This window comes from Thalassophryne amazonica, chromosome 11, assembly GCF_902500255.1.
Source record: "Thalassophryne amazonica chromosome 11, fThaAma1.1, whole genome shotgun sequence".
NCBI classification, from domain to species: Eukaryota; Metazoa; Chordata; class Actinopteri; order Batrachoidiformes; family Batrachoididae; genus Thalassophryne; species Thalassophryne amazonica.
In genome coordinates, this window is record NC_047113.1 from 33665761 (window position 1) to 33683792 (window position 18032).

The 18032-nt window shown below is 40.8% G+C and overlaps 1 protein-coding gene across 2 annotated transcripts in view; it reads right to left on the minus strand.

Annotated features, from left to right (window-relative positions):
- Positions 1-11774: 11774 nt before the first annotated feature.
- rnf20 (ring finger protein 20, E3 ubiquitin protein ligase) overlaps positions 11775-18032 on the minus strand; it is a 39625-nt gene continuing 33367 nt past the window's right edge. The window contains exons 21-22 of one of the 2 annotated variants that reach the window (XM_034181421.1): positions 16535-16639; positions 11775-12220 (exon numbers count right to left, since the gene is read on the minus strand). In XM_034181421.1, the coding sequence (XP_034037312.1) occupies positions 12044-12220; positions 16535-16639 (282 nt within the window). In that variant the 3' untranslated portion in view covers positions 11775-12043. The remainder of the gene's footprint in view (positions 12221-16534; positions 16640-18032) is intronic. The other variant, XM_034181422.1, reaches the window with a different exon arrangement.

The window sequence follows — 18032 nt, forward strand, 5'->3', positions numbered from 1 at the left end:
GTGTATTTTGTTTAGGAATTTCTCTTTCACTTCAGAAAATCATGCATACATAACCAGCACAAGATATGCTGTGGTGGGAAACTTTACGCTACCTGTAGCCAGGACCAATGCCATAAAGAACAGTCATATTTAGGGGTATGAAGGAATGGAATTCATTACCGGAATGCATCAAACTCATTTCAAATGAATGTTCTTTTAAGGTACTTCTAAAACAACATTTGTGGACATTATAAGCAATCTGGGTTTAATTTTTATCATTTATAGATGCAGTAATAATTTATTTGTATGTTACTGCTGCAAATAAGTATTTGATCCCCTACCAACCAGCAAGAATTCTGGCTCACACAGACCTGTTCATTTTTCTTTAAGAAGCCCTCTTATTCTGCACTCTTTTCCTGTATTAACTGCACCTGTTTGAACTTGTTACCTGTATAAAAGACACCTGTTCACACACTCAATCAATCACACACCAACCTGTCCACCATAGCCAAGACCAAAGTGCTGTCTAAGGACACCAGGGACAAAACTGTAGACCTGCACAAGGCTGGGATGGACTACAGGACAACAGGCAAGCAGCTTGGTAGAAGACAACAACTGTTATGATTATTTATTAGAAAGTGTTTCTGTGTAGGCTCTCAGTTGTCCAGGTGGTTTCCATAGTAGAGAAGCTTGAATCTTCTATTAGAAAGTGGAAGAAACACAAGATGACTGTCAATCTCCCTCGGTGTGGGATTCCATGCAAGATCTCCCTTTGTGGGGTAAGGATGATTCTGAGAAAGCTCAGAACTACACAGGAGGACCTGGTCAATGACCTGAAGAGAGCTGAGACCACAGTCTCAAAGATTACATTGGCACACATGATGCTGTCATGGTTTAAAATCCTGCAGGGCAGCAAGGTCCCCCTGCTCAAGCCAGCACATGTCCAGGCTGGTTTGAAGTTCACCAGTGACCATCTGGATGATCCAGAGGAGGCATGGGAGAAGGTCATGTGGTCAGATGAGACCAGAATAGAGCTTTTTGGAATCAACTCCAGTTACCATGTTTAGAGGATGACAACAACCCCAAGAAAACCATCCCAACCGTGAAGCATGGGGCTGGAAACATCATACTCTGGGGGTGCTCTTCTGCAGAGGGGACAGATGACTGCATTGTATTGAAGGGAGGATGAATGGGGTCATGTATTGCAAGATTTTGGTAAACAACCTCCTTCCCTCAGTAAGAGCATTGAAGATGGGTCATGGCTGGGTCTTCCAGCATGACAATGACCCCGAACACACAGCCAGGGCAACTAAGGAGGGGCTCCGTAAGAAGCATTTCAAGGTCCTGGAGTGGCCTGGCCAGTCTCCAGACCTGAACTCAATAGAAAATCTTTGAAGGGAGCTGAAACTCCAAACCTGAAAGATTTGGAGAAGATCTGTATGGAGGAGTGGACCAAAATCCATGCTGCAGTGTGTGCAAACCTGGTGAAAAACTACAGGAAACGTTTGACCTCTGTAACTGCAAACAAAGGCTACTGTACCAAATATTAACATTGATTTTCACAGGTGTTCAAATACTTATTTGCAGCAGTAACATACAAATAAATTATTAAAAAATCATACATTGTGATTTCCGGATTTTGTTTTTTAGATTATGTCTCTCACAGTGGACATGCACCTAAGATGAAAATTTCAGACCCCTCCATGATTTCTAAGTGGGAGAACTTGCAAAATCGTAGAGTGTTCAAATACTTATTTTCCTCACTGTATGTTTTTTGTATATACGAATTGACGAGATGTTAAGATTAATGTGATTGGAACTTGATTGTTTTGGTTTAGTTTTTTTCCCCCTTTTCTTTTTTTTATTTCTCATTTTATATATTTTGAACGCATTTTTGATTTTGCATATTGTGTTTGTTGATTTGTGGACCCCAGGAAGAATAGCTACAGCTGAGCTGCAGCTAATGGGGATCCAAATAAATAAACATTAACTTAAACAAAATAAACATAAACTTACCCTTTTTCTTCCAAAATACACTCAACAAAAATATAAACGCAACACTTTTGGTTTTGCTCCCATTTTGTATGAGATGAACTCAAAGCTCTAAAACTTTTTCCACATACACAATATCACCATTTCCCTCAAATATTGTTCACAAACCAGTCTAAATCTGTGATAGTGAGCACTTCTCCTTTGCTGAGATAATCCATCCCACCTCACAGGTGCGCCATATCAAGATGCTGATTAGACACCATGATTAGTGCACAGGTGTGCCTTAGACTGCCCACAATAAAAGGCCACTCTGAATATATGAGTATATGAAGTAAAAAGCAAAAACATACCGATCCACAATTGCATCGAATCACTGTCTGCATACGGCATCAGTCTTGTGCATGTGAGTTTAGGCAAGACCAACTAATTGCAAAAGATGACGGATGAGATCAGACGGGAGTGTCCATGGACAGTGTTTGCAGATGACAATATAAACTGTAGTGAGAGTAAAGAGCAGGTTGATATGAACCTGGAGAGGTGGAGATATGCTCTGGAGAGAGCATAACTTTTATCAATGCTTGTCTTAGATCAGGGTCTGTTCCAGCTGCTTTTAAACATGCTGTGGTTCGACCTCTTCTTAAAAAACCTCACCTGGACTCATCAGTTTTATCCAATTTTAGACCTGTGTCTCATTTGCCATTTCTATCTAAGGTTTTAGAAAAGGTTGTCTTTTTACAGTTACAATCATTTTTAGAAGACAATCTCATCCTTGAAAAATTCCAGTCTGGGTTTAGATCGCGACACAGCACTGAGTCAGCACTTTTAAAAGTTCATAATGATATTACTCTGTCGGTGGATGCAGGGAATCCTGCTGTGCTGGTTCTGTTGGACCTCACAGCAGCCTTTGATACTGTGGATCACACAGTACTTGTTTCCCAGTTGGAACATTTTATTGGCATTCATGGTACTGCACTTCAGTGGTTTAGATCATATTTGGCTGAAAGGAGCTTTTCTGTCATGATTGGGGACCTTTCCTCATCAACTGCTCCTCTGTGCTGTGGAGTGCCGCAGAGATCTGTCCTTGGGCCGATTCTATTTTCTTTGTACATTCTGCCATTGGGGTCAATTATAACCCAGCACAACCTGTCCTTTCATTGTTATGCAGATGATCTGCAAATCTATCTGCCTGTGAGGACTAATGGGAGTGATGCTTTGTCATCATTATTTAATTGTATTCATGATGTAAAGCAGTGGCTGTCCCAAAACTTCCTTTACCTGAATGATGGTAAAACTGAGATTATGGTGTTTGAGCGCACTGGCATACCAAATGTGGTAACACCAAATTTTGGTGCTTTGGCTAACTATGTAAAACCAGCTGTCAAGAATTTGGGAGTGATATTTGACAGCTGTTTGAGGTTCGATCAACAGATAAATTCTGTTGTCAAAGCTAGTTTTTTCCAACTTCGCCTTTTGGCTAAAATAAAGCACTTTCTCAGTAGACGTGATCTTGAGACGGCCATTCATGCTTTCATCAGCTCCAGACTTGATTATTGTAATGCACTTTATTCGGGCATTAATCAGTCGTCTCTTGCACGTCTCCAGTTGGTGCAGAATGCTGCTGCTTTTGACAAACACTTTTAGACGTGAGCATATTACGCCCATCCTGTAGTCACTCCACTGGCTTCCAGTTCGTTTTAGAATTGATTTTAAAATTTTAATGTTTGTTTTTAAAGCTATTTATGGCCTTGCACCTCCCTACTTGTCTGAAATTTTAACTTTGCGCACCTACAGTAGGACATTAAGGGTGTCTGGCCAGCTTTACTTAGATGTTCCAAGGTAAAGATATAAACGCTGGGGTGATCATGCTTTCGCGGTAGCTGGCCCGACTGTGGAATGAGCTACCTCTTGAGTTACGTACTATTCCTGACCTAGCACTTTTTAAATCTAAGTTAAAGACTTATTTATTTAAACTGGCTTTTAACTCTTATTGGGGAGGTGACATGTTCTGTTATTTTTATGTTCTTTTTTATGTGTTTTAAAATTTTATGTGTTTTTTTTGTAAATTTGTGTTTTTAATGTTAAGCACTTTGGACACCAGTCAGTGCTGTAAAGCGCTTTATAAATAAATGTTGATTGAAATGTTGATTGTTGAGAGAAGATTTTAAAAGATGTTGATTAAAAAAATAAAAAAAATCAGCCTGAGCAAGACTGAGTATGTGTGAATGAGAGGGAGTCCAGTGAAATAATGAAGTCACAAGCACTGGAGGTGTTGAAAGTAGATGAGTTTAAATACTTGGGGACAACTGTCCAAAGCAATGGAGAGTGTGGTAGAGAGGTGAAGAAGAGAGTGCAAGGAGGGTGGAGTAGGTGGAGAAAGGTAGCAGGAGTGATTTGTGACAGAAGGATATCTGCAACAGTGAAGGGGAAAGTCTACAAGACAGTAGTGAGACAAGCTTTTGTACGGCTTAGAGACGGTGAAGCCAACAAAGACAGGAGACATAGCTGCAGATGTTGTGATTTTCTTTGGGTGTGACGAGGATGGACAGAATTAGGAATAAATATATCGGAAGAACAGTGCAGGTAGGACAGTTTGAGGGCAAAGTCAGAGAAGTGAGATTGAGATAGTTTGGACATGTGCAGAGAGACCCAGGTTATGAAGGGAGAAGGATGCTGAGGATGGAGCCACCAGACAGGAGAAGAGGGAGGCCAAAGAGGAGGTTCATGGGAGTGTTGAGGGAGGACATGCAGGTGTGACACAGGAAGATACAGAGGACAGGGTAAGATGAAGATGATTGATCTGCCCTAACAACAACAGCCAAAAGAAGCTGGTTAGCTGAAGCTTAAGTTAAAACAAACAAACAAAAAAACAACTTGTATTAAAACACAGTTAGCAATCAATCAATCATCTGAGTGCTTCTGAGGAGCTTATGAATGAAAAAAAAGGGAGGGAAGGCTGGATGATGTACTACGAGCCAAATGAACTATTTTTTTTCCCCTTCAAACTTTACTGAATAAACAAAGACTTAGTTTACAGTACAGCCACCACCTGGGTAAATATGGAGTTCATACATAAAAACTGTCTGTCGGCCCCGTGACAGACTGGGGGCCTGCCCAGGGTAAACACCACGTCTTGCCCAATGGCCTTTGGGATAGGCTCCAGCTCCTGTAAGCCTAAAGTAGAATAACCGGGTCTACAAAATTAAGGAATGAATATACGAGTATGTTGCAACAAAATCATAAAATGCAACAATGTGTCAGTAACTACACTATGCAACTTTCAGGTTTAGAACCTCTTATCGTTCTTTTTCGGCAATTTGTGGAAAAATGATTTTTTTTTTTTCCCCTCACATGACAATTGTCAAAAGTAAAAACAGCATCCAGAGATTTTATGACCAACAATATCTGAATGTAACTAACTCTGAAAAGTAAACCTGTCCATTCAGGTAAAGCGATAAATCACTGAAAGTTTTGCTTTTTGTTTTGGAACTTTAGATCGACTTGGATTTTTAGCCGTTTTCACACCAAAGTTTGTAGCAGACCAAAGACACGTCCCGTCATCCTGAGTAATGTCCGCTCCCTGAACTTGCAAGTGATGTGTTCGTGCACGGGTAGACGTCTGACATCAGCATCTTGTCATCTCCAAAGTTATTACTGTCTGAATAATATAGGGAAATGCGTGCCGGTTCAATCCAGTTTGTTCCTGTTCAAACAGTTTTGTCACTGTATTACTACCAGCAGGAACATCTTCACATGGAATAAGAATGTCATGTACAAAATGTCCTTGCTATAAAGGACAGGAGAGACCAATACGGTGATGAACAGGTTGCTGAACTTTCTGCACTGGTCCAAAAGTCAAAATCATTCACAACAATTTTACACTAAAGCAAACCCTACTGTTTGATATGGACCAAGATCTTTTATCTTCCAACAATGCCTTAATTCTAAGAGAGATCACTTGCCCGTGAATAATCCAGTCCACACAACAGATTATCATCAAGATGGCCTCTATCTACATGGCTACAATCAAGACAGTCACATGATAATGGGCGATGCAAGTATGGACAAATGAATGGACTCGGACTCCTTCACTCTTGAGGAGTATATTCCAGTCCAGATCCAACCAAGTCACCTGCTGGCCATGACCTGAGGAGACATCAGTGGATTATCCTCAATCGTCTCCGGTCTGACCATGGACGCTTCAGAGCCTACCTGCACAGGATAGGTCTATCCAACAATAAATTCTGCGAATGTGGGAAGAACAAACTGCATCTCATCAAGATGCCCAATTCCTCACCCGAGTGGGGATATGATCTCTGTAGATGACACCTTCAGAGAATGGATCTCTTCGTCAACACTTGATATCTGACATTCTCTTATGCATAAATAAATAATTCTTCATCCAAGATTCAGCTGCTTTATTTGGACCGTGGTCTGAGCCAGCTGTCAAGCCTCTTGGACCAAAGTGAAAAGTTAGAACTAAACAGGGTATGTGTGGAAACACCCCCAGTATTACGACGAAAGAGCAAGACTCAACTTTTATGTTAAGGACCCAAGATATCATAGGCTTTAGCATTTACCCCCCAAGATGTCACCAAAGACAAATGACAAAAAAAAAGCACAAATGATTACATCTCCACCTTCAGTGGCCTCAGCCTCCAGAATGGTGGTCAAGCTTGTGTTTAACTCAAATTTCTAGAAACCGATGGCGTTGCTGGGGTTTTGTGTGCACGGCGTTGTGTTCAGTTCGAGCCACTTCACGGGTTTAAACAAAGCCGCATCAGGCCTCTGTTTAAGGGACCAAGTCAAGGCAGGTTAGACGGAGGCTTCTTACCAGGACCATCGCATAGAGTTCTCTGAACCAAGCAACACTGCACTCAGCGGCCAGAGCGCGCGGGATGGCAGCAGGAAATCAGAGGCTGGAGTGCATGTGCAAAAAGGTGCACGGATATAGTAGACATGAAGAGATCAGGAGAAAGATTAACAAGGTAAAGAGCAAGAGGAGAAGACAGTCTGGATGAGGAGCTAAAGTTAGTAATCAGGTGTCAGGATCTTCAGTATCTTACAGCCAGCAGAATGTCACAAATAGAGAGGTGTGAAGCAGCACCTCGACCCTCTCTGCCCACTTTACCTCCACGGCCGAGCGCACCACGGCGCTGCCCAGAACGGACTCGCGACCCGCTGCACCTCCTGGCAGGTTCCACTGATCAGGTTGCGGAGAGTGACCGCAGGGGGGCGCTGCGCTGACGGCTCGGTCTGCTGCTCAGCCACGACGCAGCCCGCCGCCAAAGCGACCAGAACCAGAACCAAGTGACCGAACCGGACCCGGAACAACACATGGCTGGATGTTCAAAAACAAAAACACAGCTCTGCTGAAATATATAAACAGTCGCAGACAGGCCTGGAAAGATATGTAAATATAAAAAATATATAAAAAAATCTCGCTGTTCTTTCTGTGCGTTAAAAACACGAGGCGAAAATGCGGCTTTAAAAAAGGAAAAAAAAAAATCAAAATAGTCTTGAGACGGTTTAAAACTTCAACAAAATGCTCCGATTACAGCAGGCTACATATGGTAAAAAAAAATGTTAAAGATTATTTACAGCTGTGAAAAAACATGATTTTAAAACGCGGGAGAAACTCAAAAAGCTTCCAAAAGTTTCCTTTTTGAGTTTTGGTTTAAATAGAAGAAGAAGAAAAAAATGTAATGACGTCAATCGGATCGTCTAAAAGCGTTTTATGTCGACGGGTTTCTCGATCTGGATCACATCTGCATCGCTGCAATGCAGGAAAAACCGCCACCTTCCAACGCTCCAAACGGACGGACGGACGGACGGACGGTTTAATTCTGTGTGCGCGAGCGAGGAGCAGGAGGAGCCGTCAGGAATAAAGGCACCAGTGCACGCTGGGATTTGTGGTTTTTGTAATCTTCGCCACGGGGAGGGGGCGCTTGGCGCTTAAGGATTCAGTTGGAAAGTCCAACTTAACACCCACGGGTGTACAAAATTTCGGAAAATTCATTGAATAGTTTTTTTTTTTTTTTAAACCGTTTCTGGGAAAAGGGTGCATGGCACCTTTAGAAAGATTCGAGGTCAATGAAAATCTTAAGTTGACACTGAGTCAAGGAATCGGCAAAATAATTGAAAAACTTTTTCAGCAATAAATTGAGAATTGTGCAAAATGTCATTGCCACTTTTAAGGCTGTTAGACTGATTCGAGGACAATATGATAGTTTTCTTGCCTGTGGGCAGATCTCAAAAGTATGTAAAATAGAGAAATGTTATTGAACAGATTTTCTGCAATAAATCGAAACTAGGACGTTGACTCATGGGGATGTGGTCATTTGTATGATATACGGAGGACAGCTGTGTGTTTTTTAAGTATTGACAGAGTGTTCTTGGCTTTTATGAAAGTCTTTATTTGTCTTTATATAGTCTTTATATCTGCTTTCAGTTGTGTTCAATTTTCTAGAATAAATTTTTGTCATTAATACAGTTTTCTGAAGCTGCCTAACCAGAACAACATTCTATGTAAAGAAATAACTGAAGTTTTATATTTGCACTGTGACAGTGTTCACATTAGATCAAATTTTTTGGCCTGTGTGAGACACTCTTGAGACAGAGTTCTCCTTTTTTGTCCAGAGTGTGAACATGTTAATTCTGGTTTTGGGCACAGAAAATGTCCAGATTTGACTCTACTGTCTGGGATGTCAAGGATGGACAGACTGATGAATTCTGTCAGGTCCGCAACAACTTCATAACTTTTATTTTGAATTACTTCAATTATTATGCCACACTTCCACAATGGAAGCAAGTGTTCTCAAAAACATTGTTCCGATCACCTTGCTGTTTTCATAACTTCATGAAAATTATGAAAACATGAGTTTCCAAAGTCAGCTCTTTGTGGATTCCAAATGATGCTCCCGATACACAAACACAGAGACCACTTCCCTTTCATTATATGGAAGTCAGGCATCTGATGTTTACAGACGCTGTACTGGACCATCGTGCTGAAGAAAGAGCTGAACCAGAAGGCGAGGTTTTTCAGTTTACTCTCTTACCATGGTCATGAACTTTGGGTAATGACTGAAAGAATAAAGCTGCGGATACAAGCAGTGGGAATGAGGTTCCTCCATCAGGTATCTGGGCATACACTCTGGGAAAGGGCGAGAAGCTCAATTATCTGGGAAGGACTCTGAGTAGACCCACTGCTTCTTCCTATTGAAAGGATCCAGCTGAGGTGGTTCGGGAATCTGGCGAGGAACCCTGTGGTTGTCTCCCTGGGGAGGTCTTCTAAGCACATCCAACTGGGAGGAGGCCCGGTTGAAGACCAGGACACTGACTTCCAGCTGGCTCGGAACACTCGGGACCCCTAAGAAGAGTTAGAGGACTTGGCTGAGGATATGGAAGAGTGGTGGTGAACTGCTTTTTTGACTGCAACCCAGGTAAGTGGCAGAAAATTAATGGATGAAATAAAAAAAAATGTGAAAATGGCATTTTTGTCCTTCTTGGAGGGCCCATAGGATTTAATCAGAAAGTCCAACTCACTGAGACCAGACAGTCCTTCCAAGGACCACCTGTAACAAATAATAATTAAAAAAAGAATCCGTTTTTTCCATAAATTATCACATGGAGCATTGCGTATAAATTGTGCTGGCATTAGTCCTTTGGACCTTTGTCAAAGGACTAAAAAATAGTAGGCCCATATCTGTGATGTCAGTTTAATAGCAGAACAAAAGTGACATCAGGATGAATACATACTCTTCAAATGATTAAAAAAGGAAGTTAAAACATCTACAAGACAGTGAGGAAGCACTGTAATTACAGTTTCGCGAGGGAGACCACAAACTCAGCAAGTGACAGTCATGTCTTTTCTCTTCATTCTTCCACAAACTTTAATGTACAGCAGATATCAAGTATGTAAATGTCTTGTGGATGGATGAAACGGAGTTCAGTCTTACAAAAAAAACCAAAAAACAAAACAAAACAAAAAAAAGCGACATTCTGTTGTAATTGTTTAAGGTGAAAACAGAAGACCGAGATCCAAGCTTTCAGCGCAGTGCCACAGCCACACCAGCCAAGTTCAGTTTTGCCCAAAGTATAGTTGTTCCGCTCAGTCTGTGAATCCGAACTCTTCCTGAAAGAGAACTGGACCACTTCAGAATTACACTTCTGTGCAAACAAACCTCTTGCTCAGGTTTGCAAACTGTGCGGAACATTGTCTGGACCATAAATAATTAGCAAGTGACTTTTTTTTTTTGTGGTAATTTTGCCTCTGTTCACCCTCACAGTAGCGCTGACATGAAATAATAGAACCCAGTATGACAGCTTTAAATCAAGCAGTTAAAGAAAAATATCACATGCACTATTTAGGAATTGGAGCCATTTTTATACGCCAGGCATACGCATTATCTGAAGCCAGACGTAATTCATTCATGTTCTATATCCGCTATAAGGTGAAGGGGGAGCAGGAGTCTATCTCAGCAGTCATTGGGTGAGAGGCGGGGTTGAACCTGGACAGGATGCCAGACTATTACAGGGCTACATATACACAGACATATTCACACTCACAGTCAATGTAGTCACCAGCTCACCGGTCACAGGGTGATAGCTGAATGAAGGAAAAAAAAAAAAGTCACAAATCGTCGAGAAAAGGTGGACGAATGAGGCTGCACCTCTCCCACACGTGTGGGCACGTGCCCACGTGTGTGCGCACAGCCTCTCCAGAGACAGACGGCTGTTATGTGCGTAAATAGTTGATCAAACGTTCTTGCCACAATTGTTTCTGTATGAAAACTTTACTTTAATCCCACACATGGACAAGTCACGTTCAGCTGGCTGGATCTTTAGTTTTTGATCTATTCACATATCGTCAACGGTCGTGCAAGACATCAGACATGGGAGGTTGGATGAAGTTGAACAGTCAAACGGAATGCCAACGGTACGGGAACTATGCAAGCGATGAGGAACTGTCAAGACAGAAAGCAAAATGGAATATGGACAAACTGAGGTTGTCGTCGGGATTTGTTCTCATTTTTCAACAGTTTGAAATTCTGACGAAGCGCCAGCTACAGGAACGAAGCTGAACAACAGTTTAAAATGACGTCTTTGAAAGTCAACGTAAGTCCAGATTTCTTGTTTGTTTTGGCTTCTGTGTCCTTCGTTAGTACCGTGTGACTGGGGCTTAAACTGTGTATCTTTGGAAATGGGATGAAGCTGGAGTACCAGAGGGAACCCACATGAACATGGAAGAACATGTAAACTCCACAAAGAAAGGACTGGGTGGCAGCTTTGACCAATTTTCTAACATTATTAAATCTTTCTATGTGGAAAAAAAGTTAACGCAATATTTCGAGTCTATTGTGGAGTACAGAGGCAAAATTACAAAACAAAAAAGCACATCACTGTCAAAATATTTATTGGAACGGATTGTACTGTAATATGCAAAATAATTTAAAAATATCAAATTTCATATTGCTATTCATCATAACGGATAATTTCATGTTATGTGGTTGGCGGTAAGACAGGATTACACAAAAATTAGAAATAAGTAAAGTGGAGCTGTGGTGAGCTCTGGTCACCCCCCTGGTAAAGCTTTTACATGCGTCACGTCAACTGCCGTCTGAGACATGCAGTTGACAATGAAGTTTTTCCACAGTTGAGCTCCTGACTGAGCTTCTGCTGCCACTTTCATGTTAAAATGCTTTGTGAAGCACATTCAGGAAAATTCATCAGCATGAGCGTCACACATTTCATTAACTGCCTGCAGAAAACAGCAGAAGTGGCTCTGCTCGCTCCTGATATTTTCTCAGTCAAAAGCTTTTGTGGTGATGAAATGTGAGGGGAAACCCAGCACTAAACATGGACTGTTTATCAACACAGACACCGAAAACCGAGTCCTTTAAAGTGATGGGTTCAGAACATCACTGCAGCGCTGTGAGGCTGGAATCACAGAGAATCTGTCAGAATTGCGTCAGAGGAATGCAGGAGGTCCGAGGAGATGAACAGTGGCACCGCTCGGTGTTGGTCCACGCAGCGTCTGTGCTACTGCTCAGCTCATCACCTGCTGGGTGCACTTCTAGCCGATGTAGATGCGGTGGAAGTCGTTGGCTCCGAATGCAGCGTTGCACTTGGGGCACTTCCTCTGACGTGTGTCATAGCGTGTTTTAACGCACTCGAAGCAGAAGACATGGAAGCACTTTGTCAGCACTGCATCCTTTACCCGAGAGTTGCAGCATGGACATGTGAGACGTGCCTGTGGGGACAAAAAGGTTAGAAGCGAGAATTCACTTTGCTCTGATGTGAATCATTTTTAGCGAGCGCACATCAAGATCTGGGACAGCAGAGTAGACATGAGACCCCAAATCTGTGAGTGAAAATATTTTTCAACCAACAAGACTCATGTCAGGTTCGCAGCAAGATATTGCAATGTGACTGTGCACGCCACTGATGTTCAAGAATCAGACGGAATCGAGGAAAAGCACCACATCTGTTACTTTCAGTCCACAGGCTGTTGTTTTGACAGGATGTCTCTTCTAACCACTCTGAACACACTGGAGTCTGAATTTACACAAAGACTATGATAACCTTCTTAAAATTAACATTTGTCATTTGCACATTGCAAAACAAACTCTCTATGCAAACTGTGGAAGAGATCAAACTGCAGTTTGCACATCCATGATCAGACTCTGAAAGCACACAATTCAAAAGTCATTTTAGTCACATCCAAAGATTTACAACATGGTCATTTGAGTCTACATTTAATTTTTTTTTCTGTTTCAATCCATGACTTAAAAGTCTACGCAAAAGTGAGAATGTACGTATAATAACACACAAATAATGCCTTTTTAAACATTTCTGTTACCAAACATGACAGACAACAGCAACCTGCCGAACTGTCAACAGACAACAAAATGAAATATTCAAGCCTGAAAAACTAGGAAACCAAAAAAATGAAGAAAAATTTTGACCCACAGAGAGAGAGACAGAGAGAGAGAGAGAGCGAGAGAGGGAGAGCGATAACAATATCTGACAAAACTATGTAAGAATTCCTACAATATGGCCAAATATGCTCTGGCGATGCACTACATTAGATTAGATTAGTTAGAACTTTATTGATCCTTTGGGAAGACTAAGTGAAAAAAAACAAAAAAACAAAAAACAATTGAATACATGCAGTAGTGTTCAGAATAATAGTAGTGCTATGTGACTAAAAAGATTAATCCAGGTTTTGAGTATATTTCTTATTGTTACATGGGAAACAAGGTACCAGTAGATTCAGTAGATTCTCACAAATCCAACAAGACCAAGCATTCATGATATGCACACTCTTAAGGCTATGAAATTGGGCTATTAGTAAAAAAAAAAAAGTACAAAAGGGGGTGTTCACAATAATAGTAGTGTGGCGTTCAGTCAGTGAGTTTGTCAATTTTGTGGAACAAACAGGTGTGAATCAGGTGTCCTCTATGTAAGGATGAAGCCAGCACCTGTTGAACATGCTTTTCTCTTTGAAAGCCTGAGGAAAATGGGATGTTCAAGACATTGTTCAGAAGAACAGCGTAGTTTGATTAAAAAGTTGACTGGAGAGGGGAAAACTTATACGCAGGTGCAAAAAATTATAGGCTGTTCATCTACAATTATCTCCAATGCTTTAAAATGGACAAAAAAAAACCCAGAGATGTGTGGAAGAAAACGGAAAACAACCATCAAAATGGATAGAAGAATAAACAGAATGGCAAAGGCTCACTCATTGATCAGCTCCAAGATGATCAAAGACAGTCTGGAGTTACCTGTAAGTGCTGTGACAGTTAGAAGACGCCTGTGTGAAGCTAATTTATTTGCAAGAATCCCCCGCAAAGTCCCTCTGTTAAATAAATGACGTGCAGAAGAGGTTACAATTTGCCAAAGAACACATCAACTGGCCTAAAGAGAAATGGAGGAATATTTTGTGGACTGATGAGAGTAAAATTGTTCTTTTTGGGTCCAAGGGCCACAGACAGTTTGTGAGATGACCCACAATTTCTGAATTCAAGCCACAGTTCACAGTGAAGACAGTGAAGCATGGTGGTGCAAGCATCATGATATGGGCATGTTTCTCCTACTATGGTGTTGGGCCTATATATCGCATACCAGGTATCATGGATCCGTTTGGATATGTCAAAATACTTGAAGAGGTCATGTTGCCTTATGCTGAAGACGACATGCTCTTGAAATGGGTGTTTCAACAAGACAATGACCCTAAGCACACTAGTAAATGAGCAAAATCTTGGTTCCAAACCATCAAAATTAATGCCTCGCAGATGTGAAGAAATCACGAAAAACTGTGGTTATACAACTAAATACTAGTTTAGGGATTCACAGGATTGCTAAAAAAGCAGTTTGAACATAAAAGTTTTGAGTTTGTAGCGTCAACAGCAGATGCTACTATTATTGTGAACACCCCCTTTTCTACTTTTTTTTTGCTAATAGCCCAATTTCATAGCCTTAAGAGTGTGCATATCATGAATGCTTGGTCTTGCTGGATTTGTGAGAATCTACTGAATCTACTGGTACCTTGTTTCCCATGTAACAATAAGAAATATACTCAAAACCTGGATTAATCTTTTAAGTCACATAGCACTACTATTATTCTGAACACTACTGTACATGTGGATTAGAACATGATTAATGACATGGGTGAGAAAAAGATCTTCCATAGAGGTCACCGATGTGTTTTTTTTAGGGCCGATACCAGTTATCAAGGTTACTCAAGGTTTGGAGGCCAATATAGATATATGAAACCAATATCTGCAATGCAGTAAAAAGTTTGAAAAGGTGTCAAAATTTAATATAACACACCCTTTAACAAAACTTTTTTAAAAATGTTTTGTGGCATGTTAATTCATAGAACATTTCAACATGATCTTCACACAAAAGTGCAAGGAACTATAACATTCTTATGAAGTTGAACAAATGAACAAATAAATAAATACAGACAAACACAGCTCCAGTCTGCACACTGCTATCTTCTTCTATGCCAGTCTGTGGGGCGGCAGCTTTCAGCAGTAACGGCTGAACTTGTGACGTCTAACCACTCAAGTACTCTACTGTTGTGGGCGGGACTTAGCTACAAACCAGAAAACAGCGACTCATATTTTAAAACAGTGCTATGGGCTAATAGCTCCTCAGTGCCAGAAGTAAGATGGCCACGCAACATGTGATGACTTGTGATGCACTTGACTGGTGCGCTGAAGATGATTGTTTAAGACAGTTAAATTCTTCCGCTGCTTTAATGAACGTTTGGCAATAAAGTACGCTTGTTCACACAAATGGTCATGTGATCATTTGTAAACAGCAAACATTTGGTGAACAGTTTCAGAAAATTAATTAACTTTTGTTTTCATGTGAAAATGAGTGAACCCCCACCACCATCTCTCCTTGTTTAGCTTCAAAGAAATACTGTCTTTGTTGTTTTCTTCATCTCAGAGAAAACACTTAGCTTTCTGGAAACACAAAACCTTTAATCTGTAAAATGAACCTTAACAGCAGCTATCACAAAGGAGGAAACGGGATTATTTAATGAGGATTCTGATGTAGTTTTTTTTTTTTTGTTCTTTGATTCAGACATAGAGCCATTGCTTTCAGCTGCGCTCTGCAGCGAGAGAAGCTCTTTGAGCTGCTGTTACACAGTGCTGTGGTCTCACAGAACACTAAAGTCACTGACTGGAGATGTCTTTTTAAAAAAATGTATGTGTGAAGGTGGAACATGGCGATCAGTAAGTTGCTACATCCAGCGACGCAAAAATATCGACATATTGGCATTATTAATGGCCAATACCAATATCCGCCAAATACTGAATATCGGCCGACCCCTAATCTTCATGCAATTCAACGTCTTTAAAGAAACTCCAGAAGAGGCCTGTCATGTAGTGTGAGGTGTTAAAGAAATCATCAACTGGAGCCTCCTGCTTATGCATTTGTCCTTATGATAGATCAGGAGTGGCCAAGTTCGGTCCTCGAGAGCCACATTCCTGACACTCTTAGTTGTCTCCCTGCTCCAACACACCTGAATCCAATGTGTTGGAGCAAGGAGACAACTAAGAGTGTCAGGAATGTGGCTCTTGAGGACCGAACTTGGCCACCCCTGTGACAGATGATCTGAGGATGCGAACTCATGTCCGGTGTAAATGTAGGCACCTGTTTCCTTCACTCGTACCAGTCAAACAACAGTCATTCATAGCTTTTAACTCAAAATCAGTGCTGTGTTTTTATACAGTGTGTCTCTTGTGTCATGTTTGTATTTATTGTTGTTTTTATTGCTTTGTTTATCTGTTGTACACACTTTGTTAGACACTGCTGTTTTTTAAAAAGTGTTATAAATAAAGCTGGACTGCATTGGATCATAAAGGAGCAGATTCTGGTGATACCTACTGGTGGTGCTTAAAATTACAGCTTCATGGCTTAAGAATCAAACAGCAGTTAGTTCAGACAAAAACCAAATCCTTCACATTTACACATTTCAGCATTATTTGCCGACACCTGACAGTGAAAGGTCTAATTTAATCGATATTTTTGTGTAGCACCAATCTACCTTGTAGTCATTGATTTCTTCATTTAGGATCTCGTCTCCATTGCTGATTTTCTCAGCTGGTTTCTTGGCCTTTTCAATCTTTCTCCTGAGTTTGGAGATGTCCTCCTAAAATACAGAGTGCAGATGACATCTGTGAGAAAAAAACGGGGATTGTTTTCCTTCTGCATTTACCCCCTTCCCTGGACCGCTAAACACAGCTCATAAAAACAGGACTCTGTCTGGAAACGTTTGACTCTGAGATCTCTTCTCACCAACATGAGGCAATAACACAAAACAGGGAGGAGGGTGAATCTGGACACGAAAATGGGTATACTAAGTATACTAAGTTTCCACACCACAAACCTAATACCCAGACAATAAATGATATCGTGCTGTAGCTTCTTTATAACTTGGGGGGGGGGGGTGTTACCCACAGAACAGTTTCAAGCAGTGCTGGGCGATATACTCCAAATCAATATTATTATTGTCGTTTCCTGAGTTTGGAGATGTCCTTCTAAAATACAGAATGCAGATGGTAACAGACCATATTTGGGGGGACTGTCTGAACATGGCAAGTTAGACCTTCTGACTGAATCCCTGTGGGTCCCCAGAAGGACAAAAAAAAAAAAAAAGGAAAAGAAGAAGCTGTTTCTCACAATGATTCTTTGGGAGGCTGTCAACAGACAAAAAAATCCTTCAAAAAAAAAAAAAAAAGAGCCAAAAATTACATTTTGCACATTTAAAGATACTGTTAGAATGGCCCTAAGCCGTGGGTCACCCCTTTGGGTCTGGTCTGCTTTTTTCTTGATCAAAACAAAGAAAAAAAAGCCCACCAGAGGGAGTTTTTTCTGACCACAGTTGCCTACGTACTTGCTCAGAGGGTTTGTAAGGTTAGACCTTACAAATGTGAGCACCTTGGGGCAAGTTTGTTGTGATTTGGCACTATATAAATAAATACTAATTGAAATATAGCTAAAAAAAACTGCTCTAATTTTTTCCTTGATTCTACATACAGTAGTGTTCAGAATAATAGTAGTGCTATGTGACTAAAAAGATTAATCCAGGTTTTGAGTATATTTCTTATAGTTACATGGGAAACAAGGTACCAGTAGATTCAGTAGATTCTCACAAATCCAATAAGACCAAGCATTCATGATATGCACACTCTTTAGGCTATGAAATTGGGCTATTAGTAAAAAAGTAGAAAAGGGGGTGTTCACAATAATAGTAGCATCTGCTGTTGACACTACAAACTCAAACTATTATATTCAAACTGCTTTTTTAGCAATCCTGTGAATCACTAAACTAGTATTTAGTTGTATAACCACAGTTTTTCATGAGGCATTAATTTGTTGGTTGGAACCAAGATTTTGCTGGTTTACTAGTGTGCTTGGGGTCATTGTCTTATTGAAACACCCATTTCAAGAGCATGTCCTCTTCACATAAGGCAACATGACCTCTTCAAGAATTTGACATATCCAAACTGATCCATGATACCTGGTACGCGATACATAGGCCC